At 40.7% G+C, this 27,533-nt stretch overlaps 1 protein-coding gene across 1 annotated transcript in view; it reads left to right on the forward strand.

The window, feature by feature from the left end:
* The window catches only part of LOC146857855 (uncharacterized), a 651,000-nt gene that overhangs the window by 580,300 nt on the left and 43,167 nt on the right, over positions 1 to 27,533 (forward strand). Inside the window, exons 51-53 of the mRNA XM_085648551.1 lie at positions 14,645 to 14,795; positions 21,390 to 21,524; positions 23,362 to 23,465. Coding sequence (XP_085504677.1) covers positions 14,645 to 14,795; positions 21,390 to 21,524; positions 23,362 to 23,465 — 390 coding nt within the window. The remainder of the gene's footprint in view (positions 1 to 14,644; positions 14,796 to 21,389; positions 21,525 to 23,361; positions 23,466 to 27,533) is intronic.

The following is a 27,533-nucleotide window of genomic DNA, read 5'->3' on the forward strand; positions in this document are numbered from 1 at the left end:
TTTTGCTTCTTTCATTTGAAAGAGATTAATTGCATCACCAATAATCTCTTTAGAATGCAGATGGTGGGTACTGTGGTGTTCATAACTTTCTTCTGATCGGGATCAATCCACCTTCTCAATTTTACCTCTTCATGTTGATGTGTCATCCTCCAGATGTGCAAGATTTTGAAGAACATCTACATCTTTAGAATAAATATTATTTTGTACCTGATATAATGCTGCTTTTTTTACTTTACTAACATCTACTACCTCTTGCCATATTTTCTTACTCTTTGTATGTACACAATTGTCTAGAATAATAAGTGCTTCCTCCAAACCTTTCTCCACCCCAGAATATTCTTCTTGAAATCTAATGTAAGTACACAACTCTACCTTTAAGACTTTTCTGTAACTCTGTTGGAGGTACCTTCCCTGTCTTTAGCTCCATACGGACTCTAGCTCTGTATTAGAATTGTAATTGTAATTGTAATTGCATTTTTATAGCGCTTACTACCTCTGACGAGGCATCAAAGAGCTTTTCAGCTAGTAGCTTGGACTCCAGAACCCCAAAAGGATATGTGGTGAATTGGTAAGGTGAAATATAAAATTAGTTGGAGCGGTAGATATGTACGTCTGCTGGTTGGATTGAAAATTATAGTGGTGGGATAGAAGAGGGAAGGGTCTAGAAAGTGTTTATTTTGAGATCTTAGAAGTAGGAGGAAGTTGGGATGAGCAAAGGAGAGATAGAGGGGAAAGGGTCTTTAGAAGCGGATTAGGGAGAAAGATGAGGTATCGGAGGAGTCTAGGAGGGATATATGAGAAAAGGGTTTAGAAAGGCTTGTTGGGAGATCTGAATAGTAAACAAGTTTTGCTATGACACAAGGAGCAGTGGAAAAAGGAAGAGTCTAGAAACGGTTATTTTGGGGATTATAATAGTAGAATGGGTTAGGGATGAGTCAGAGAGTGTAGATAGAGGATATATTGAGTGAGGTATAGGGTGAGATATAGGGTAGTGCATTGGAGATGCTGACTTAGGAGTAACGTGATAAATATAAAGCTACATAATTACATGGAAGGTATATATGTATACGAAAGGTAATATATCTAGATTTAATTTGTATTTAATAAACCCAGACTTTCAAGAGATGCTGTACCTTAAGCTACTTTGTTTTTATTTATTTTTATCTTTTTCCTTTTAATCAATTGTAAAGCAATTGTAGACAAATAGTTATGATAAAAAATTACTTATTTATGCAGTGCCCTATATACAAGTTAAATATAGAATATTATACCCATAGGTTATATGTACATTTGTTAAGCAGATATAACAAATATCTTTATATTTATAAACATAATTAATATATACATTTATACAAAGGAATACACATATCTAGATACATACATATAATCCATATAAATGTTATATACACTGTACATTTATGTTTGAGTATGGTGGTTATGTGTGGAAGAGCCAACTCTTGAGTAGTCTTCTAAAGATAAAATAGTTATCTGTATATTTTGTGTTTGAGGGTAAAGAGTTCCTTAGTTTGGCTGCTTGAACTGAGAAGGATGTGCCACCTATGTTTTTTTTATTGTATGTTGGGATTTTGAAGTGAGGTGCCAATCTAGAGTGAAGGTTCCTTTATTGAATGTATTTGGTGATTTTATTCCTGATGAAGAGCGGTCCTATTCCATGTATTGTTTTGTAGGTGATACAAAGCAGCTTGAATGGATCTTCCGGCTACTGGTAACCACTGTAGGGCCTTCAAGGCAAAGGACATGTGGGCTTGTGGCTTCACATGTAGGAGTAATCTGGCATCAGAGTTCTGAATCCATTGTATTCTTTTCATAGTTGTTGATCCGTGGTAGAGGCTATTGACGTAATCGAGTTTAGACAGTACAAGAGAGATATTAGCCTGGACCTTGTGTGGAAATCCCAGGTGGGGGCATATATGTCACAGAGTTGGTATAGTAATGAAGCTTGATCTTGCTAGTTTGTCCACTTGGGCATTCATTAATAGCTTGGAGTCCATGTTAATTCTGAGGTTTCTTACTTCCTTAGATACTTTAGGCAATGTTCCCAGAAAGTCGGGCCAGGTGGCATGTGAGTCATCATTTTTCCAATTACCACATGTGAGTATTTTCGTTTGGGAAGCATTCAATTTGAGATGGCTCCATGTCATCCACTGATCAACGGCTCTGAAGCAACTGAAAACTTATGAGTTTCCAATGTTTTTGGGGCTTTCCAGTTTAAGGAGTATTTATGTGTCATCTGCAGTTTTTGCATGTGAAGTGAAATTGATTGATCAGTGCTGGTAATGACTTTACGTAGATGTTGAGATGAGCTTTGAGGGACCCCTGCTTCTGTGAAGTATGGTCTGGACGAGAAAGTGGCAGTAGGTGTTCTGCTTTGAAGATCGGATGTGAGCCAGCCAAGAGCGGTCCCCTCTATCCCGGCTTCATAGAGTCTTTGTATTAGAGTGTCATGGTCAACTGTGTCAAATGCAGCTGAGAGGTCCAAGAGAATTCGTGCAGCAAGCCCTATCCAGTCGACCCTGTTCTTAAGGTTATCCCCGATGGAAATGAGGACAGATGTTGTGCCTACACTCTTTCAGGACCAAAGAAATGAAACTGGACATGATCATAAACCTTTTGTACCTCTGCCACTGTATCATGGAAAAGAACTCCTAAACAGAAGGCAGGAATTTTGACATAGCAAACCCTCCTAACTAATGTTCACATTTCTCTTTTTTCAATGATATTTGCATATTTTTTCCAACTTATATTTGCTAATTCATCGTAATGTTACTTGGGGGCGTGCTTCCAGCTGCGGAAAATTCACAAATATTGTGGAAAAAGAAAAACCATTCTTTCAACATATCATACATATAAGGTGTTCAAACACCCCTATATTCCTCTCACAGGGTAAGAGCACAAGCAACCTGACCCCTTATGCCACTTTCTAACATTTGGTTTGAGCCCCGGGGATTGCTCGATGACATAAAATGGCAGCCGCAAAACTCGTTGCTCAGGTTGTGGCCAACCAGCCACGTCATTCCTCTTGGTGCACGCATTCATGATTAATCATAAAATCATCTTGAATTAGCTGCAATTGCAGATATCCAAATTTGGATTCCCTTTAATTTCTCAAAGACTATGAACGGATTTACACCAGATAACTGAAAGTGTCATCTGCGAACCAAAATCTACCTTCCTGACAAATTAAGTGCCATTCCGTCCAGTGGCTCAGGCTGCAGGCGTCCCTAAAGCTCCTATGAGAATTAACAAGGGAAATGAACTTTTTTGATTCTCCCTTTTTCTCAACCCCTGCTTGAGGGATCACATCAAAACGTGCAATGCACAAGACTCACTATGAGACTCTTTTGGAAAATTTTGTGAAGATTCAGCAAATGACGCCAACGATATCGGCAAGTAAAAAAAAAGCTTTTTTTATGGAAACATGGTCCTAACTATAGCTACCAGGTGGCAACTGCTAGTAGGTGATATATATATAATATATATATTTATATATATCTATCCATCTATGTATATATATAATGAGTAGTTATAGTTAGGACCTAGTTTCCATAGGAAAAGCGTTTTTTGATTTGCCAATATCTTTGGCGCAGTTCGACAAATCTTCGTGAAGTTTTCAAAACTAATGGCCCGCTCTGGTCAGCTCCCGTCTTGAAAATTTTGGGGTGATTTGTAAAGCGGGGGTCAAGAAAAAAGGGGGATCCCAAAAAGCGTTTTCTCCATGTTAATTTCCATGGGAACTTTTGTCGCTACAGCCCGAACTGCTGAATGGAATTATACCAAATTTGCCAGAGAGGTAGCTCTTTGTCCAGAGTGCACTCTTTGCTTTAAATGGTGTAAATCCATTCAGTAGTTCCTGAGAAATAAAAAAATAAAAATTATCGATATCTGGTGACCGAGGAGGATCCGCGAACACTCCAGATCACAAGCTTCATTCTGATTGGCTGCCAACACTCCGAACCAAGAAGTGTTGGCAGTAGGCCTGGGCGGTGAAATTTGCTCCGTTCACGTAGTTTGCAGAGTTTTCTGCACTCCGCACCTCGCGGAGCTCGCGGAGTGCAGAAAACTCCGCTTCGCGATGTGCAGCGGAGTTTTTTCCCTGCTCGCGATCGCGAAAGGTAATTCCGCGATCGCGAGCGGTAAATTCGCAAACACGAGCTCCCGCTCGGGTAGAATTTTTACCCGAGCAGCAGAAATACCAGCACAAACTGCAGTGCGCGCTGCACTACACCTCTTGTGGAACTTCGCTGAGTTTTTTGTAACTTTGCGGAGTTCCGCATAGCAAAACTCCGCGAACTACGCCCAGGCCTGTTGTGACTTGGTAAAACCGAGTCACAAGAAAACAGTAAAAACAAAAGAAAAAGGGGCAGGGTAGAAACACCCTGACCCCCTAGGCCTGCTCAAGGAGTGCCACAGGGACCCCCAGGTCCAAAAAGCATTATTTTCAAAAAATGCGTCTCGAGTCGCACTGGGTGCATGAATCCGGCAGAAAATAAACATTTTAAAAAAGCACTGGCTCCCGTGCTTTCTTTTTTCTTAAGTCCCCGGGTGTGCCAGGTCGCGGGGGCAAACCAAATTTATGTAGCCGGGGCTCGCCGTGGCATCCACAGCCCCGGGGACCACCACTTCCCTTGGGCTATTATTATTAATTATTATTATTATTATTAGCTCAAGCCCCCCCCATACTGCCACAGGGACCACCACCTCCCCAGGGCACTAATTATTGAAATGTGGGGGTCCATTGCGGACCCCCAGCGACCACTACATCCCCAGGAGTTTGCAGTGGAAGGGCGGGAGCAGTGCTCATTGCAAACTTCTGCTTTGCTTCATGGAAGCGAGAGCAGGAAACCTGCTCTCGCTTCCGTGAAGCAAAGCAGATTGCTTTTCGACAAGGGGAGCTGCATGTCAGCAGCTCCCCTTGTCCAAAAGCAATGCCGGCTCCTGCGGAATGCATTGGGGCTCCCCCCACAGTCCCTAACGTAAGGCCAGGGCCCGGGGGATGGGGTCCCCGGGGCCATAATTAGCCTCAGGAGGGTTGCCATGCAGACCCGCTCCAAAGAAAAATTCAAGGCTGGCCAGGCCCCGGGGATGTGGTACCCGGGACCAATAGTGGCCCAGGAAAGGAGGGACACGCGGCCCCCCTCCCATATATATATATATATATACAGAACAGATAACTCTCCAACTTCCAATTGGCGAATAGAGAGATACAGACCACTGGAAGGTATGGCTTGAATTGTTGTTTTATTCCTCAAAGATGACGCGTTTCGGACTTCACCAGTCCTTGATCACATACAGAGAAAATGTAGTTCGCCATTTTTTAAAACATGTTGAAACACCACGTGATTAGTGAAAATAGCAAAAATACTTAAGCCTTTCCAACATTTTTTATAGATATAATTCGTAGTCTGTTTTCCAAATACGATCTTTTGGTGGTAAAAGCACATTTGATATATTGGTAAAATACCATAGGATGATAATGTTTAAATAAATATATAAATACATAAATATTATAATAAATACATAAATATTTTATTTCATCCATAAAAAATGTTTCTATGTCAAGAATAAAACCATGAATCAACGTAGGTTAAAAAACATAGTTAAATACCTGCATGTGCAAAATCATTTTTTTGTATATAAAAAGATCTAGGTGCAAAAAATTGATTAAGTTACAATTAGTGCAAATTGGAAAATAGTGCATGATGAGAAAAAACTCTATCATACATTAATCAGACCTACTGAAATGTGGAAATGTTGCAATGAAATGTAAGGTGTCATGTACTAATAAAGTACTTATGTGTATCTACATGACGCTAAATAAAGTGCTACCTTAAAAATTGTAATAATAAAAAAACTGTGCATACGTGGTGTAATAAAACAGTTAAATTGATGAGAAGCGTGAAGGTTCTATCTTTTTCTGCATTAATGCACGTAGAAGAGGAGGATTTCCAATGGTCATATCGTTAAGTGGAACAGAACCACATTCCTAAATAAAAAGAATCTCATAAGGGACAAAGATACAGTAAAAATCAATGAAAATAAGAGTTCCCCATTATGCATTGGCATCTTTTTATAAGAAGTGGTGAAGGTCTTCAGTATTATTAAGCCCATTGGGAACCTTACTGTCTAATTCTAAGATTGTTGTAGATTCCAGTTTTCGCAGCATCTTTTCCCTGTCACCACCTCGACGAGGTTTTGGTACAGCTTTGATGACATAATATCGCAGACAGTTAAGATCGTTATTATGTTCTGCTTTAAAATGTCGTGCCACAGGGTGCATCGGGTCATTATTTACAATTGCACGTAGATGTTGTAATATTCTGACATGCACCTGTAGCTTGGTACTACCTACATATTGTAAGCCACAGGTGCATGTCAGTACATAGACTGCAAAATCAGTCCTGCAACCAAAGTTGCCCTTGATTGCAATTGCTGTGGGGCAAAATGGGGTAAAATACTCAATGGTGTTAGCCCCGAACTTGCAAGCCCAGCAAGATGTGCATTTATAAAACCCTCGTCTTGTTGTTAACCATGTACTGGAAGTAGTAAGTTCTGGGCTACTTTTCACAATTTGTGTGCGCATCGAGGGACCCTTTCTAAAGGTAATGGTAGGTTGGTTAGGAAGTCTTAAGACTAATACACCACCTGTCATTATTATTGGCCAATTGCGTTTAACAATCGGCTGGATTTTTCTCTCCTGTCTGTTGTATGTGGTGATAAGCCTGGGTGCTTCTTCTCCTAAAATTAAATCATTATAATCTTTTGGTTTGGGAAGTAGGGATTCCCTAGATCTCTTGCTGATTTTGTTCACTGCCTCCTGCAACCTTTTTTCATTATATCCCCTCTCTCTGAATCTGCTCAAAGCTTCTTCGCAACATAATTCGAAGTCTTTTTGATTAGTACAGATTCTTTTGAGCCTTAATAATTCCCCATAAGGGATATCATCTATTAGGTGTTTTGGGTGTGCACTGCTGGCATGCAGTGTAGAGTTGCCAGCAGTGACTTTTCTATGCAATGTAGTGGCAATTTTTCCATTTTTTACAAACACCTTGACATCCAAAAATTCAATACTTTCATTGCTCATCTGGGAGGTGAATTTAAGGTTAGCAGTATTCTGGTTGTTCTTGTGGATAAAATCAGTAGCACGTTTGGCATTTCCTCTCCACACAATAAAAATATCGTCAATGAATCTGAACCAATGACGCACATGGTTGTTATAATCCATAGAGTGTGCACGTTTGAGGACCTGCTCCTCCCACCAGCCTACGTGGGAGAAAAGCAGGCCCCCATCACAACACCTCTCTTCTGGACATATACATCATTGTTAAAGACAAATAAATTGTTGTTAAGACACCTTGAAATTAACTCCATCAACAGTTTGTTATGATTATAACACTCAATTCAAGGCTGGCCAAGCCCCGGGGGATGTGGTCCCCGGGGCCAATAGTCGCCCAGGAAAGGAGGGCCACGCGGCCCCCCTCCCATATATATATATATAAAAAAATGTTGGTGCCTCAGGAGGGGGCAATCCTCTTGAGGCCCTCCAAAATGAAAAATCAAGACTAGCCAGGCCAGGGATACGCCCCACACCTTTGCTCTCTGCAGTGCGGGTGCACCAATTGCGCGGGCGATAGCGCAAATAATTATTGCCAAACACCACGTCTCTGGAAAAAACGTGCGGCGCACTCAGGCTCAATCAAAAGAAATTGGCTTTATTCGTTCTTCTCCGTGAAGACTAACACACGTGTTCCGGCACCCTGGCCTTCGTCAGTGTTAGTTTGTCATGTTCAAAACACACATATAAATAATAAGTACAGTCATTGGTCGACAGGACTAGCAAGCAACATCGACAAGGGACTTCGCAGAGGGTTAACCACAATTCATCGTAACCACAGCGGCCATATTTGAATTGCCACACAGACACGGAAATCATGTATAATACATTATAACACGTCATTAGATCCCAGTGAACATCTGCATAAATGCAATAAAATGATGATAACTATCCAAGAAATCAAATATGTGGAATTCATATGCAATATTGTCAACAGATTATTTTTATGACCATACAATGACATGACTTGCTGTGTCAGTGGCAAAAAAGGCCTGGCTCCAAAAATCATGAAATACAAAATTACGCCCACCAATGGGCGGAGCCACAGCTAAGATACACAATGTACAGACCTAAATTCATTGGCTACCGGTCCCATCAATGGTGCTATATCAATCTTTTGATTGAGCCTGAGTGCGCCGCACGTTTTTTCCAGAGACGTGGTGTTTGGCAATATATATATATATATATATATTTTTTTTTTACCGTGGCCAGGCCGCGGAGAATGGGGTCTCTGGGACCAAACATGGCCCAGGAAAGGGAGTCCATGCAGCCCCCCTCCTGTATAAAAAATAAAAATAGAAAACGAGGCCATGCCCCAGGGGATGAGGTCCCCACAGTCTCGGGAGGGGGGCCACGCGGCACCTTTCCGGTTTGTTTTAAAAAAAAAAAATGATTTAAGTCTCATGCCCTTGGAAATGGAGTCCCTAGGGCACAAAAATTACTAAGAGAAGGAGACTCACACAGCCCCCCTTCTAAAAAAATATTTAAAAGTGAAGCCAGCATCTCGCCAGAAGCCCCGCCCCCTCCCTGCACTACTCTGCAAACACACCTCCTGGCACATTCTGGGTTGGGGGATTAAGTCCCCTTGAATCTTAAGGGTCCTTAGGGGCCAACTAGCCCACTAGGTACCTCCTGTAAGCCCCACACAGTGGGATTGCTGAGAGGTGGGCCAAGATCATGTCCTTCTTTACACCCGTCTGCAAACGCGCCTCGGTGCACTGCTGGTGAGGCGATGAGGTCCTCGTGTCCTGTGGACCTCAGGACTGAAGTGGACTTCATCCCCCCAAGCAGCAGTGCACCAGGAGGCCCGTTTGCAGAGTGGTGTAAAAAGGGGGCGTGCCTTGAACCACTCTCAGCAATCCAGCTGGGTGGGGCTTACTAAAGATAACAGGAGGCCTAGTTGGCCCCCAGGGACCCTCAGGAGGCAAGGGGACTACATCACCCAACCAAGAGTGCACCAGGAGGCGCGTTTGCGGAGTGGTGGAGAAAGGGGGCGTGGCCTTTGTCCACATCTCAGCAATCCCACTATCTGGGGCTTACTGGAGATGTCAGGGAGCCTAGTCGGCCCCTAACAACCCCCATCAGCAAAGGGGACTTTAATCCCCATCCAAGAGCGCGCCAGGGAGCGCATTCACAGAGTGGTGGGAAAGGGGGCGTGGCCTGCTTTCAGAACTTATTAATGCTGCTGTGTGGGACTTACTGGAGGTAATAGAAGGGGTATTTTGCCCCAAAGGTTGTCCTTGGGGGCCAACTACCCCTCCTGTTATCTCTAGTAAGTCTTGCTAAGAGGTCTTCGGAGGCCACGTCCCACTTTCTCTACCACTCTGCAAACACGCCTCCTGGCTTTCTACAGGTTGGGGGATGAAGTCCACTTTACTCCTGAGGCACTTTGGGGGACAATAAGCCCTCCTGGTACCTCCTGTAAGCCCTATGCAGCAGAATTCCTGAGCGCTGCTTGGAGGCCCAGCCACCACTCTGCAAATGTGACTACTAGTTGTAATAGGTCTCGGATTTGCAAGAGTTAGAGCTATTGGCATTGTAAATGTAATAGTTTTTTATGAATGTTTTTTGGAGTGGAGTGGATGTACGTTGTGTGTAGTGAAATTATGTGGTATGTTGTGCAGTGAAATTATGTGGATAGAAAGTATGTGGTATTTAGTTTATAGGAATTATATAGAGTGGGATTATGTGTCATGGAGACTAATTATGTGGTATGGTAGTCTGTGTGTGCAGTGGTAACCTCAGGTTTCCATAGAAGCTAAAGTATAAACTGAATGACACAAAAAAAGAAGGAACCAATGAGGAGTACTTCTAAACCTAGTCAGAGGTATGAGCAGGGCCACTGGAATTATGCGACTGTTTGGCTGCACCGACTTTTGCACAAATTATACATTTTCTGCATTTGCCACATAATCCATCACCTGCTGCATAATCTGCAGATTTGAACAAAAGAAACCCTGTTTCTAGCTCAAACAGCTCAAACATTACCAAAAATGCAGCGACAAGTGTTAGTGTGCAGCCATCTTGCCTCTTTCTGCACCTCTGTCGGTTCTTTCTGCACAGCTCTTGCTTCTTTCTTCACCTCTCTTGCAAATTTCTGCACCCCTCTTGCCTCTTTCCTGCACCCCTCTTGCCTCTTTCTGCACCCCTCTTCCCTCTTTCTGCACTTCTCTTGCCCCTGTCTGCACCCCTGTTCCCTGTTTCTGCACCCCTTTTGCCTGTCTCTGCAACTCTCTTGCCTCTTTCTGCACTTCCCTTGCCTCTTTTTGCAGTTCTTTTGCCTACTTTTGCACCTCTGTTGCCTCTTTTTGCACCCCTATTGCCTCTTTCTGCACCCCTATTGCTTCATTCTGTACTTCTCTTACTTCTTACTGCACCTCTCTTGCTTCTTTCCGCTCCCCTCTTACCTCTTTATGCACCCTTCTTCCCTCTTTGTGCACATCTCTTGTCTCTTTCTGTGCCTCTCTTGCTTCTTTTTGCGCCCCCTTCCCTCTTTCTGCACCCCTGTTCTCTCTGTCTGCTCCTCTGTTGCCTGTTTCTGCACCTCTCTTGCCTCTTCCTGCAGTTCTCTAGCCTACTTCTGCATCACTGTTGCCTCTTTCTGCACCCCTCTTGCATCTTTCTGCACCTCTGTTGCTTCATTCTGAACTCCTCTTGCTTCTTTATGTACCTCGCTTGCTTCTTTATTCATCCCATGCCTCTTTCTACACACTTCTTCTCTCTTTCTGCACCTTTCTTGTCTATTTATGTACCTCTCTTGCCTCTTTCTGCACTCCTCTTGCCTATTTCTGCACCTGTCTTGCCTCTTTCTGTACCTCTGTTGGTTCTTTTGCACTGCTCTTTCTTCTTTCTGCACCTCTCTTGTAAATTTCTGCACCACTCTTGCCTCTTTCTGCACCCTTCTTCCCTCTTCTGCACTCCTCTTGTCTCTTTTTGCACATTTGTTACTGTTTCTGCACTTCTTTTGTTTTTCTTTCTACACTTCTCTTGCTTCTCTCTGAACTTCTCTTACCTCTTTTTGTGTACTAAAATGGGAAGTGGTAGCTGTCAAGTTTAAAGGTCTGTGTGCCCTCGTGGCTGAGGTATATGTCAACTTGTACATGTATTCTTACATATGTTATGCATCTGAAGATAGTAGCTTAAAAAGCGGGTAGCTTCTCCTGTAGGTGGTCAAATCTTCTGCTCTATCAGTCGGTTGCACAGATAGACATGTCTTATGTATATAGGTGTTATAGAGCCCCTCATGGTAGGCCTAACATTTTGAGCAGTTGATGAATAGTAAACCTTCAAGAGAAAAGTGAGGTTTAAGACATCTTGAGAGAAGGATTAGTGATTAGGCTACTTTGTACAAGTCTGTGGAAAGGTACAGTCGAAGTAGGCCTCTTTCTGGACCTCTGTTGCTTCTTTCGGCACTTCTTTTGCTTCTTTTTGCACCTTTCTTTCTCTTTCTGAAATTCTGTTGCTGTTGGTGATGTTATGAGTGATGTCATCAGTGATGTCACTGACCATGTCATGAGTGATGTAATATGGGACGTCATCAGCAGTGCTTTGTGGAGAGGCAAGTTATAGTTAGATCAGCTAACTATAACGGCCACATTTCTCTGGTTTTGTATGAGTAAAATGTCAGCCTAACTATAACGTCCCTGAAACCTGTGTTTTATCAGTGAATATATATGTGTGTGTGTGTGTGTGTTTGTATATGTGTATATATATATATATATATTTATGTACATGTGTGTAATATATATATGTATAAGTGTGTATTTTATATATCTATATATACTCACACACACACACACACATACATATGTAGGTATGTGTGTGTATGCATATATATATATATATATATGTATATATTCCTATGAAAAATTGCATTGGGAAAACACGTTTTGGGACCCCCCTTTTTTCTCGGCCCCTGCTTGACGAATCACCCCGAGACTTTCCGGATACGAGCGGACCGGAGCGCCCCACCAGTTTTGAAAATTTTGCGAAGATTCATCAACCGGCGCCAAAGTTATTCCAAATACAATGTTGCGGATTTCCTATGGATAATAGGTCCTAACTATAACTACCTACTGGCGACCGCCAGTAGGTAATATATATATATATATGATTTATACTTTCCTGTAAACATTTTACCACACATATGTCTTTACCGTGCATACCTTTACCACAGAAATGTAAGTATTTTACTGGTAAGTATAAACCCTTTATATATGTATATAAAGGGTTTATACTTACCTGAAAATACTTACATTTTCGTGGCAAAGACATGTGTGGTAAAATACATTTGTGGTAAAGACATGCATGGTAAAGATGCATGCATTGTAAGGGCTGTGTTGTAAAGTCATGCGTGGTTCTGTCATACTGCTGTGGTAAATACCCCAACCTATACTGACAAACTTGTAATGAGGAACTTAGTTAGCCTTGTGCACCTCGTAACCTAGTTGAATGTCAGGCAAGATGACAATGATAACAAAATCAACCCAACAAGGACACCATTAGGCCAGATTTACAAAGCCCATTTGCAAAATCACAAGGTATGTGACCGAAAAGGTCTTTTTATTGCCCATTTATAAGTATAAAAATGTAATCTGACTTATGAAAGAGCTCTTGCGTCTCGTTCCTAATTGCATATAAAAGAGACGTGAAAGAGTAGCCAGCTTCCTGTTTATTTATTTCTAAATCAGAGATCAATGGTTTGTGACCAGGGTTCGGGTGCTAAATGATTCACAATGGGAAAGGATCACTCTTGGTACATCATCCTCTTTGTGAACCATGTCAGCAGCCTCCAAGGAAGAGTAGACCACCACTGCCTAACCCTCCCAATGTTTCCCCAAATGAGAAATGTATTATTATTATTATTATTTTTCAAAGAAGCAGCTTTTCCTCTAAGGAACATGGACCATGGACGTTTCCCGTTTAGGAATGCAAATGGAGGTGGTGGTCTGCTGTTCCTATATTGTTTGTAGATTATCATAGGGGGGTGGGGTCATAATTAATGACCCTAGACAGTTCATCCTGCAGCTTCCTGCCACTGACGATTCTGCGATCCGACTTGTTAGTACATAGGTCACATCACAAAATTAAGGACTGGTTGCAAAAGGTCAGTGCACAATTTGCAACTATTTTTTTAACCAATCTTTCATTACATTTGGCCACCTAAAATATTAAATGCTTCTAAGTGCCACTTCATAGCTGCTGTAAAAAGTGGCATAAAAAACTGTTCCAGGCATATAAAACTGTTCCAGGCAAGGCGGGCTTCTCAGAGACTGGAAAAGTGAAAGCAGACGTCGTCCCAGAAGTGGAAAGTTGGATTTAGAAACGGTGTTCACGCCAGTGGGTTCAGATGAAAGCCATACAATCATTAAGACTCTAATTTGGGGAAGGTATAGTAGGCATACTTTAACCTTCTATATAACCATGCACATTTGGCTTGAATCGTCTACTCAGGAAAATGTGCAAACATGATCATTCTTTTTATTCGCCTTATATAATGCATCAGATTTTTATGGATCGAGACACTACTCAATCTTTCCAATGTTTCCTGACTGTCCACCTTATGCATGAGAACTGACACATATTGAAACTGATTGCTAATTATAAAAACTATACAAATTGCATATCAGTGTAAATATCGTGCACACAAATCCTAGGTGCAAATAAAGCATAGCTCCTTTTTTGCTCCGGGTTACATTATGTAATTTCAGTATTTGTTTAACAGGCGTTTGCCTACAAAAACACCAGAAAGTGCTAAATCACCTTCACAGCACTGGATACTGAGACCTATAGCTTTTACTATTTTCCCGAGGCATGAAAGATCAACGTGCCTGTGTAAGAATGGAAAAATGTTAACATTCAATCTAACCTGATGTTGGAGGGGAAATGTCAATGGGCAAAGAGTGACATATCAGGGAAAACTGGGAAGGGTGTGACACACTTGATCACAAGCTAAAACATAATGGAATTGAATGTGCCCAGAGTAATTACCAGTGTTTTAGAATGATACAAAGTGTATTTCCCCTAGTAGCGCAGTTATGCCCAGATGCGTGTTCCACATTTGCTGTGTTATGGGATCTCAAGGCGCACTCAGTAATGAGGCCCAACATAGCTGCATCATTTATGGACTTGCTTCTCTTCCTATTCAGTTGACTCATAGTTTGTCAGTCCAGACTGGACTGTCCCCCCTTTGACAGCAGCAAAGAGGGCCTGCATACCCATGGCCCCAGATGGTGATGGGTCAGACAAGTTAAAAACAATGGAATGGAATATGCCTGAAGCAATTAATAGGGTGTCAGATAGATTTACGACTTGTCATAAATCACATTTGCACTGTCTCCACACTACGGTTGCAATTGGGCCAGTCTCCATCGCAATTATGACACCGATACACAAATCATGGGTGTATGTTAATGACAGAGCTCACTGATTTTAACCATGTTCGTTGTACATTCTGGGTGGAGACGCTGCTTTAAAATCGACTGACATATTCCTTGTTTGTTTGTGATACAGAAACTTGGTGAATGTCCTTGACTGCAATGCTGATTGGTCAACGTTTGGATACTGCCCTCAGGAGGATGCCTTAGATGACCTGCTTACAGGAGAGGAGCACCTGTATTACTACGCCAGGATACATGGCATCCCAGAAAAGCAGATCAGAGTGGTAAGCATAGCCACCAGTGGGATGGGGAAACTCTTTGTGATTATATTTCCTCTTTTTGGAAAGAGCAGAGAGCAAAATATGTCCTGGTTCCATTCCTTAATAAGATTGTTGCAAAGAGTAAAGAAAGGGTGTTTTTTCCCACTGCCATGTAACTGGAATTACCGTAGAAGCGTATTCTTCACTCTATTTATACATTTATAAATGATTTGATTGATTTTTCAGGGCAATAATATGATAAAGGCATTTCATAGAAGGCTTGGTACACCAGGCAAAACACCTTGAAGTAGACATTGAGTCTCCTTGAAGTCAGTGCTGCTGCCTCAAGATTAGGATTATGTTACCATGTTTTCTCAGACAGAATGCTGGGGACCAATACATTATAAAGACGTAGGGACCGCAAACACGCTGCATAGTATAATCAAGATATGGTGCAGAAGTACTCAGTAATGTTCAAAGTATTACTATTTTAAAAGGTAGCAGCATGGAGTCAGCATCCCAGAGGGGCTGTTTCATAGCACAATGATTCATATCAGTCTGTATACCTTTTGATACATATTTCGTACTTAACACAGCCAACTTGGCACACCCAGTGTTGGGACTTTCCAAATATTTATCTAAGCATTAATCAACAACAAGCATATAACTATATTTGGATATTGACTCTGCCAACCAAAGCACAGCTGCAGTACACTCATAGTCTCATGGTTTTCATAATTTCTCAAGGCTTTCTGGTCACTGCAAGTTTAACAGAGAAGCAGATCTTTAGACACTCTGCGAGCTCCGATTAAGTGTCACAAAATGGAACCTAAAACAAAACTGGTTCTACAATGGCATATCATGTTAGAGTAGGGTGATATTATAATGTCAGCCCTTAGACTCATGACTATTAAAGGGCACAGTGGCTTGTTGCTATAAATTGTCAATCTACAGAATGTAAGGGGAGAGCTGACTTTGCCCTAAGAGCCATTACACAAACCATCAAATTAATGATCAAGTATACCATGATTTTCTTTAATGCATCTTGTCTCTGTGTCGAGGCGGCACTGATAGGCTGGGGGTTGCTGAGTGTAGAATTTATACGAAAATATCTAAACTGGAAACAGGGAACGCAATGACATGGGAAAATAGACTCTTTAAATAAGAATTGAGTGAGGGCAAGTTATGTTATCTAGCATTTGTATTGTGTGAAATGTCCACTTGTGCAGCATTGTAGCGCATAATATCTGTCAAAACTGAAGGCAGACCTGTATGTTTGATAGGAAGAGTGTGTAGCTGTGGTAAGTACTTTTCAAGTGAGCTCACTAAAGGGATAATCTTTCTGAATCAAGAAATTAAGATAACCTCAAAATATCAGAGAATCACAAATGTCTTGATCCTCATAGTCTAGTTGTGCTTGCATAATAATTAGCAGGGTTCAGACAGAAGCCAATGATAAGGATGAGGAACATATGATCTGAACTAAGAAGGATGACAGACAGAAGAATCTGCCAAATGTGAGGTAGCATCAAGTGAAAGGCCACTAAAGCCACTAGAGTAATCTAATGAGTAAATGATATGTTCAGGGACAAAAGGGGAATATGATATTCTTGATTTGTCAGCATGTTGCTCTTTCTTGACTTTAAAATGGCGAAAACATTCTGAAACCACCTGTAGTGTTATACGAAAATCCCACAATTGGTAAATAGGAAAATCAATTATTTTTGAGTTACATTATAGTAGCATTGCATATACAGTCGATTCGTTTTCTCTTTTTTTCAAGTGGTCTGGAAATGATAACCAGAGGGAGGAGCTTGTTCATTTTAGAGGCTCTCTGAAAAAGTTTTCATCAACATGCAAGACCAATTAACCCTCTGTCGAAAATTAATAATAATAATAATACTGTATGGCGATCTTTGATTATGAAATATGGCAATTTACAAAACCCAATCGTTTCTTCTACTTCAGGTTACTTAGATAAAGGAGAAAAAAGGCCATCTTCAAAAAGCTATCTACTGTGCCTATTATCACCAGACACTCCTCTTAAGACGTAGTATCCATGATGAAAGCGGCAGAAACCCGTATGCCAATGTTAAGAAGCCACCTGTGCCTGCTGTAAACATACTAAACTCTTTTTTTGAATATGATCATTTATCCTGGACAAAAATAGTACAGGCAAGAATGTATTCTTGAAAAACACAATGAACATAACATATTATAAAACTAAATCCAACGTAGTCATAACTACTCTGAGCACAAATAGCAAAATCATGACCCATTTTTCATCACAAGAAGATGTAGTTATTTTGTTGAGACAAAAATGGCATGTTAACTGAAGTACAGCTCATTTTGTCAAACAAGAGGAGTCTTAATAAAAAGAGCTTCCTCCTTTGAATCCATTTGTTCTTGCGTGTCTTAGCTTTGGCTAAGAAAAACTGAACAATTCCAACCACATGATGAGAAGGAATTGTAGGTTGATCATAAGTGAGTGTGTCCGAATAAAGATGAGATTGAGCATTGAGAAAAATGCCTGTTTAGCTTGATGAATGTTGAAAAATGTGGAAACACTGAAATTCCATTCATCATTGTTATGTTATGTTATGTTACAGTAATTTATAAAGCGCACGTATACCCGGGGGTGTCTTGGGAATCTCAAATAATTCTCTAGTGCCCCTCAAAAGATGTCTCAACTCAGTATACATCATAAAATTCTCTAGTGCCCCTCAAAAGATTTCTCAACTCAGTATAAATCATATTAAGAATTTCTCTCCCAAGAACTGAACACTATGTTCCCTCTCTGACAGAACATGAAACAAATAAAAGACAGGATGTTCTTGTCCGGCACCTTCTTGTTCTTATAACAAAATTGCCCCAATAGTTTTGCAGTGGTATCTGTTTTTGCAATAAATTTCGTAGAAGTATCAGGATGACATAAAATTAGTGCTTCGATAAACATCCTTTTGAGCAGATGACCTTCCAGCTTTATCAACTTAGCAAAATCCCTTTTTCATGTTTTCCTTCTTTATAACGTGTGATGCCACTTATTATCCCAGCATAATTCTTAATAAATATATAATCAAATTGTCCAAATCCAAGAAAGTTTGGAGTCTCATTTACAATAGTAGGTGAAGGTCATTTAAAAAAAACTTACTATCAAAAACATGAAAAATCCAGAAACATTTAATCTAAACCCAAGATACGCAAGCTCTTCCTGATTGAAATCACCTTTCTCAGGTTTACAAGACAGATGATGTTGCTGGAGTCTTTGTAACATCAAACTATAATCCCTCAAATTAATTTATGTGAAGAATAATTTTCCATGGACTAATACTAGACAGTTCTTTATGAGAGGTAAACAATAGCGACTCTTGATCATTATATAGTGTTATAGCCCACTGCATAGCGCTTTACCAGTTGTTAAAGACCCTGAACCGTAGACGCGATCCTATACTGAGGGAATCAGTAAAGCATGAGGCAGAAGGGCTATAAGGCTATTAGAACATTCCACCCACTGAGGGTAGAATGTTCTAAACTAAAGAAGGGAGAAACTGATAGACAAACATTGAAATGTTGGAGCAGAAGGCTTATTCCAGCAATTATAAGCCCAGAGCTATTCCATTGTCGTTAATGAAGCATTCCATTGGGCTAATATTATTTAAACTTCCCTAATCAACAGGCAATCAAAGACAAAACACAATGGTCCCATAGCTGGCGAGGAAGATAAAACCATTAACCCACTTTGCAAATTATCCATCAAATGCACCTCAGTATCTACTGCTCTTTTTCCTACAAGGAATAAATGCATCTAATAGGAACAATAGTACCAGGTTCAGTTGGTATGTTGCAATCATATTTGTATGATGGAAAAATTAGCAGACTGTAGGCTTGAAAAACAATTGAAGATAAAGCATGGTACTGAAGTGACAGGTCAACCACTATTACATTTCAAGTAGAATACTTTATCTCATTATTTGTTGGCCAGTAACTTGAACTATAACAGTGATCATGACAAAAATGAGATGTCAAAGATATAGTTCTAGTAAATTAGTTGAGACATGGATTATGCATCTTTCACCAAGAAATTCCAAATATGAAGGCATAATTAGGAGAAGTAATAATGTTAAAGGAGAGCACTTCGATATGAGTTCCAATAGTAATCTGCAACAGTAAAGAGGCCCCCTACTGGCCCTGCAATTAATGAAAACCCATCAACAGTTTGAGTCACTTCAGGAGTTCTTTGAACTCTATTTATGAATATTATTATTAGTAGCCCTGTACAGATCAATTAATATTTTACAGGCACCACTATCCAGCAACACATTGTATGCATTGTATGCATTAATAACGCTCCCTTTTTCTGTTCTTAATGTAATTGATAAAGGAAAAATGTATGATTATCAGCGTTTTTCATAGAGTATCCAATAGAAGGAAACCAACAAACTCCTGTATTCTTCTTGTTCACAGTAGATGATTGGGTTCTTCCTAAAAATGTTTAAGGTCATTTGGGACAAATCTGAATCATATGTTTGGTATCTCCACAATAGTGATACAACCCAACCATATGGCATAGGTCTTTTCCATTCTCTCCCAAAGGGATACCAGCTGGCCTTATTTACATAGGTTCTTCTTGAGCATTGGAACATTACGGTGACCAAATGAAGAAACTGTAGTACAGCGAGAATGACTTCCACAAGCCTTCCTTCTTTTTTGATCATTCACGTAATCAATGTTCAATATTCAATTAACAGCACTAAATCAATGAAAATAAAGTAGGACATTAGAAGGAACCAACTCATCTTTAATCTTGTCTTTTCAAACTAGTCGAAAAAAGAGTCATTCAAGTTCTTCCAACCCAAGAGTTTTCAGTTGCTAATTGATTAAATCTCCTAAGTCAAAACATTTGTTCCATCTTGCTGAATATCACGCAATGCTGCCTCAGGGAAATGCTGCAAATGTGGGCATTCAAATATTTTGCTAAATACAAGCAAGCAGGTTTCATAAGTCTCCAAACTGGCATCCAAAGTTCTTACTAGAGAGGTTTCCCATGCCAAAGAAAGTCTGATAAGGAAACCAGTCAAGGATCCCACCTTTATTCAGTCTTGATTGAACTGTGCAGGGCAAAAAGCAAAATGCACTGTAAGAAAATACAAAAATTCTCCTAAATTCACAGGATCTCCAGTAAAATGTTGGCCACTTTAAGGAACTATTGGGATATCTGTGGACTGTAATACCAAGGTCTGCTTTAATGTTGTATTTTCAAGGCATAGTTGGTGTAATTCTTGCACTAGGTCCTGAGAGGGAGCTATAGAATGAGCAAACCAATGGAGTTGTGGGTATTGCAATTGGTCAAGTACTGGATGATGCGAAGGTCTGACATGTTTTGTTCTCTATTGGCTGAGAACAGGGTGACTCCTCCCTACAACTGAGCATGTGGGCACATTCTTGTGGCTGCAGGCTGAGGTCCCAAGCAGCACAGGAGGGTACAGCCATCAGGTGATTGGTGGCACTGCCTTGCACTACAGGGTGGGCTGTGTTCATCAGGGTAGCCACACTGACACCAGCTATATGCACGTGTAAAATACTACAGAGCAGGAAGTTTATTTTGGTGAACACACATGTGCTTGCTGCAAACTTCAAATGGCCTGCTGTGAACCTCACCCTGTGCTAGAGACAACCAGTGCAATAATCTAAACCTGTTTTATTTTAACCAACTATAAATTGGTGGGAGGGACAAGTCACCGACTTAAGCAGTAACCCCCACTCAGCACAATTATGTTATTTCAGTGCTTCACACTAGGTGGGGTAGATTGGACGGAGTGGGCATTAGGGGATTGCAAATATGGTTTTTTTCAGGACCACCACTCGAAGACATTACTGGTCCACCTTACAGTTATCATTTAGTTCATCTTAGAAGGATGAAAGTCAAAGAGGATAATTTAGCGATTGGCGGATGCAGAACATCTGCCAATCTAATTGTTGTAGGGAGACTTTGGGTTTCTGATGGAAGAGCTTCCATTGCCGGCAGCCCATCTGCAACAGTGGTGTCAGCTTTAAAGGTCGTAAGGGCCACCCTATTTATGGTCGGACCTCCAAAGCTCTTTTTTTATATTTGTGACTCTCAGATAAAGCTTGGAGGTTACAAATGGAGGGAAAAGCCCCTCTTTAGGGGTTTGTTTCTGTGATAGAAAAAAGCTATCTGATCCTGTGACATAGGATCCAGCAGACATTCAATTGTTCTTAATAGTATTCCTAGGACCTCTCAGTATAGTGGGTAGTTCTCGGCCAAAGGAGGTGTGTTCTTGGCTGCCTGGCGGGTAAGCAGACCACCCACCAAACTGTATATAGGGGCTTATTTACAAGCCATTTGCGCCGCCGGTGCATCACTTTTAATTTGGGAAAAAGTGACGTACCGGCATCGCAAGGGGCTTGTAAATAAGTCCCATTGTCTTGAGTTACTTTAAAAACTATGAAATAGACAGAGGTCTTTGCACCTCTTGTTGACCTTACACTGCCATTTTACCAACTAGGCACTTGGTGTTGTTTACAATAATTTGTTGTACTTTTCCTTGCAAACACTAACCTGCCAGTGGTTTGCGGTTTGTCCTTGTATTCCCACAGGTGGTGAATGACCTTCTGAACAAGCTTCAACTGATGCAGTACAAAAGCCGGATCACTGAGTCATACAGCTGTGGTACCAAGAGGAAGCTCTCCGCAGCACTCGCCCTCATCGGGGGACCCTCCATCCTATTACTGGTAAAGTAGAGAAGTTCAGGGGAACAGAGATAAGACTTGTCCATAAAGATTCTTCCCACTAGGAGACAGTGTAAGACACAAGTTCCTTTCTTCCTTCAAAGATTTTTTTGGGTTGTATTTGCAATATAAGGTTAGGTCCCGGCACATACCAGGCTAAGGTTTGCCCTTCTAAAAATGGCATGGTGAGGTACATTAATACGAATTGGCATGGAGAAATATAAGGAAATCAAAACTTCAAGAAAATGTCGTTGAAAGTTTATGAACCCCTTTCAAATTATTTAGCAATTAAACAAGCACATGAGAAATAACTGAGTTTTTTTATGTGTATGGTTTTTCATTCCCCATCTCCATCCTTGGATAATATCCATGACTAAATGTGCTTCACCTGTGGGAAGCAGCAATCTATTTTTGCCTGTTTTCAAAGAAAGGAAAACAGTTAGGCAGGGCCTACTCAGCTCCTGTGTACTTTAGTTGCCCATCACACATGGGATATCTTAGAAATTATTATCTCTCAAGCTGCACTCATTAGGAAATTGTGGCTATATTTTTAGGTCTAGTCTACAGATGGCTGACACTATCCATTGTCAAAAGGCCTATTGTGTTGCTCTGCTATTATTTATCATAAATCCACCACATTCCGTTGCTCAACGGCGCCGCCCTTCTCACTGCACCTTCTTGTTCTGTCATGTACTTGCTCAGTGCACCCTCATCCCTCCTGTCCCATTTTTTGTATTTTTATATTTTTTATTAGGAGGCCCCGGTAGCTGCATTTTGCTTCACTCCTGCTGCTTTCTGTAGTCTTGCTTTACATACCTTTTTTTTTTTTATTATACTGCTCCAAGATTGGAGTCTGCCCTCTTCGAATGGTAAATTTATAAAAACAAAAGACCACCACATCATGAAGTATGCATACGTATAACTGGTGATTCATAAATGCGTATATCTCAACATGTTAGGACTGCCATTGCTTCAAAATTCATATGTGTGCATGCATGATGTCACATGCACACATTTACATCATCATGCTGAGCTTTATTGTCTTTTTGCCGATGCTGTTCAGCATTACTAACTTTTTTTTCTTTTCATTGTTGCTCGGCATCATCGGCAAACAATACTGGCAAAGCCAAAAGGCGAGACACATTAGCTTTACCACTGTTTGTTATATGTATGCAGACAACTCACAGGTGAATATCCATTTGGATGCGCTCCTGGATAAAAGAGTCCAAACGTTAAGGTTTTTATGCAGAAATAAGCTGATAAAAAGTAATATGTTAAATTTAAAGTTTTTGTTGTCAACCAGTAAATGTAGCTGTGGTTCATCTGACTTTTAGTCAAAACCTATGTACAAGGGGTATGACATCTGGGCTTCATTATAGACCTATATCTTTCTTCTGCCTGTTTCTTTCTTTTTAAAGTAACTACTGCCATTCTTGCCTTTCCTCACCAGATCAGGTTTCAATCTCTCTGTCATCTGTCCCTGTGGGTCTTCCAAACAGAATGTGGTATGCTGAGATCTGAAGAGATCCAGCAGCCAAACTGATCCTGTTTTTGTGTCCGTTGTCTTTCTTACTTATGGTGAAGCTGTAAAAGGAACTTCCATTGTCCATTAGGCTAATACAAAACCATCTTTCACAGTGCTCAAATCAATAGCTTTCTGTGATCAGTTAAAAGTCTTGCCTTCCACTGTTTTTCTCACAAGCGTCGTATAAAACCACTATCTGCGGGATAATGGAAAAGAATGAAAGTATTCGCTATTTTTAAGAAATATCTTCTGTCATCAACGGTATGATCTCCTGTTAAAAAATGTATTACTTTATTTTTTTTATTTTTAATTAAGGATGAGCCAAGCTCTGGAATGGATCCCAAAACAAAGCGACACCTGTGGAAAGTCATCTCAGAAGAAGTGCGGGATAAGTGTGCCGTGGTGCTGACTTCTCACAGGTGAGTGTCCTGGTGCCAAGGCATGTCATGTGGGAAATTTACAGTGCTCTTGGCAAGAGTGACCTGTTGTTCAGCATGTGTTTTGAGTTATGACATTATGGAAGTATGACTTGCAGCAATTTGGTATCCTCGCCTGGACCTGTTAAAGCCCACGTCAGGAGAATATTAGGGCAGGCAAGGGCATTTCTGAGCTGTAGAAGGAGCACGCGCTGCCTTGACTGTCGTCCATTGGTTGGTTTTCAAGGTGCCAATGGAGCTGAGGAGGGTAGTTCGGCTGCCTGAGGGTTTCCATGCATACCATTGTGTCCACATTTTCACAGGGGAAGGAGGGTGATGAGGACTGGCGGCAACAAGCACTTCTCAAAATTGTTCTTGCGAAATTGAGAAAGAGAACAGGGATTATCCAGGCTCTAAAGGTGAAGCCATGGAGATGTAAGCATTTTCCTTGTGATTCAGGAAGAAAGTGAGGGTGCATACAGAGACTGTGAAGGGTTTTTCGATGTCACTGAGGAAAGGACAGTGGGCAGACAGTATGCATGGTACTCTTTATTCACCGTCACACTATATCTATTTATTTATTTTATTCAGCATATAGTTGAGAACCTGTGGGGGAGCAGCTAAACCTTTGCATTTGCGATTGAACTGAAGATGTACATTTTATACAGAAGTTAAGTTCCCGGGTGCGCTATTGCTCCGACCCCTATGTGGTATTTACCACAGCCACTTGATATGGAATCCCTTCTGTGTTATGTTATGTTATGTTATGTTATATTGATTTGTATAGTGCACTAATGACCCGAGAGCATATCCAGGCGCTTGTGTGGGTTCGATTTTTCAGATAGGAGAAATCCTGTGCCTATTGGTTGTCTTGATGTATATTCGTAGTACTACTTGGAGAAAATAAAGCACACTACGCTGGTTTTCAGATATAGCAACATATAAGCTTTCCAATGTAGTAAGTGTGTGTAGGTCAACTGACTGACTCTTCCGAAGCCCCATCTGTTTTGCAGAGGAACTAGGTAGGCTGTAAATCTCCCTTTAAAACCGGAGTGGTCGATGTCTCCCTATCGAATATAAATGTTTACAACACATCCGATTATATTGCATGCCATTACAACGCAGTCGTTACAACGACCACGTTGTTAGTACACAATACCATTACATCGCAAGTCATTACAACAACGTGCTGTAGGGTGCGCTGGACTTAGGAATAGTATTATTTACTATTCCTACTCCAGTTTGCGCAACAGCAGGGAAGGTGTTGGATTTTAAATCCAATGCAAGTGCTCCCCCTACAGCAAGTCGTGTAATGACTTGCGATGTAATGGTATTGCCTACTAACAACGCTGTCGTTATAATGTTTTCAACAGCAGACAAGTTCTCTCTATTGCAAGGTCCTTCTCATTTCACCCAAGTGACATCAAAATAAATGACCTGCTGCATTTATCACTCAGTATTTTCTGGGGCCGGTTGTTAGCAGCTCTCTCTGTATGGAAAGTATGACACAGCCCTCAGTGCAGAGCATTAAAGTGGTGTGAGGGGGCAGAAATATATATATATATATATATATATATATATATATATATATATATATATATATATATATATATATATATATATATATATATATATATATATATATATTTATTGCATTACTTTATTTCACTATACAATTAATTGAAGTCCTATATATATATATATATATATATATATATATATATATATATATATATATATATATATATATATATATTCACCAAGGTGCCCCGGATCGTGAGAACGCCACTCCACGAAGATGGAACGCGTTTCGTTGCACCATGCAACTTCTTTCCCTATGAAGAAGTTGCATGGTGCAACGAAACGCGTCAGGGACTCATATCAGTTGGGGCTGTGTACCGTGATTTGGCCAATAAAGGATTTGAATCCATCTTCGTGGAGTGGCGTTCTCACGATCCGGGGCACCTTGGTGAATATATATATATATATATATATATATATATATATATATATATATATATATATATATATATATATATATATATATATATATATATATATATATATATATATTATATATATATATATGAGAGTACCAGGCGCATTCATCCACTTCCAAGCAGGCGAGGAGAAAGCACACGGACACCTGATCGTGCTTCAAGGAGATTTATTCAAAAGTCAGCATCGGCATGACATGCCATTACGCGTTTCGGCCAGCAGGTGGCCTTGATCACATATTTATATATATATTTATATAGGGAAAGAAGTTGCATGGTGCAACGAAACGCGTTCCATCTTCGTGGAGTGGCGTTCTCACGATCCGGGGCACCTTGGTGAATATATATATATATATATATATATATATATATATATATATATATATATATATATATATATATATATATATATATATATATATATATATAGGACTTCAATTAATTGTATAGTGAAATAAAGTCATGCAAGGCTAAATAAAACGGTTGACTTCTTCTTAGTATTCCTCTCATAGAGAAAAACATTCAGGCGCTCATTACAAACCCCACGCTAATCCTGATAAAGGCACAAGCAGGTGTTACTGCCTAAAAAGTTTTTAAATGGGTTGCTACCTCACTCTATGTGATTATGTGCACTGGTTGCAGTCCTAAACTTTTCACCTTCAATCATTGCAATTAAGTGTGTTAGTCTAATTAGTTCAGTGGAAGCAAACAAAGACTACAACAACCAGAATGCATTAGTCTGCCACATAAAAGGCTAGGACTGGAAGCGTAGTGCATATTGACGTGGTGTGAGGTGGTCATCCTAGTTGAATAGTTGGCAAATTTTCCATCCTGTGGATGTTTACCCACACGGTTTGTGCCAGGAAACTCTTGCATATGTGGCCTTTGGCACATGCGACTATGACTTGTAACTCAAAACCGAAGATCTCTACCTAATCTGCCTCATTTTTAATTGTCTGAAGCTCTGGGTAGTTCAGACGTAAACTACACGTCTGGGTGGCAGAGATTATACTGTTATCATTTACACAACAGCCAAGCTGTGTGAAGACACAGATGACTTTTTGGCTTGTTCATGAACCTTGATACAAAGTACTGGCGTTCCTGTAGTCAATTCATACCTTCAGCCCCTGTTATTTTTAGTATAATTATCTGCAGTTACACTCATACATTACACTTTAATCAGAGCACAGAGTCCCCTTGAAACAGGACAGCTACAGTCCTGTAGCCTCATCTTCCGTTCCCTGCCCTCTTTTCTCTTCCTGCCTCCTTCTGTCTCCCTGCCCCACTTTACCTTTCCGCACTTTACCCTTCTCTCACTCTTCACAGTCTTCCCACCTGTATGTATAGAACCGGGGGTCGACGCTTCTCCCTTAACGCTGCAAAACTATGGAATGCACTCCCACTCCATCTCCGCAGGGAACCCAGCTACCACATCTTCCATAAACAACTTAAAACTTTCCTATTCCCCTAATGTCTGTGTTTCTGAGTACTGGTCACGCCCAGCGCTGGGAGGCCTCCGGGTAGCCATGCGCTATATATGTGTCCCTTTCCTTTCATTCATTTCATTTTTCCCCTCTCTTTGTGTCACTTTATCCCCTTTTCAAACATTCTTCACCTCTCTCTCTCCCTACCTCATTGTTCTTCTTCTTCAGCTGTCGTATGTAGTGTTCTCCACATTCCGTCCATATCTAGCACCTCTCCACTCTTGATTTTCATCTCTATTTCTTTCAGTCTTACAGACTCTTCTTTTCTGTCTCCATCTCTTCCTTCTTCTGTAGTTCTTTCACTCAGCACTTTCCCTCCCTGGTTCTACTTCCATTTCTCGAACCCTCGTCTAGCTCTGATGTCACATTGCCTGCTTCTATTCTATGTTTTATGCCTTCACTCTTCTGCATGGGTTATTGTGATTCCTGTTGCTGCTCTTTGTTTGCTCTCACGTACCAGGCAGCTCAAGCTGTCTGATTATGTCTGATTGTGAAAGACCTGTTTTGAACATCCAGTTGGGCTTAGAAGCCTCCCATAGCTTACCAACTACTTTGCTTGCTTTCTTTGCGATATTCTTCATTTATCCTTT

This window comes from Triturus cristatus, chromosome 3_2 (assembly GCF_964204655.1).
Source record: "Triturus cristatus chromosome 3_2, aTriCri1.1, whole genome shotgun sequence".
Classification (NCBI taxonomy): domain Eukaryota; kingdom Metazoa; phylum Chordata; class Amphibia; order Caudata; family Salamandridae; genus Triturus; species Triturus cristatus.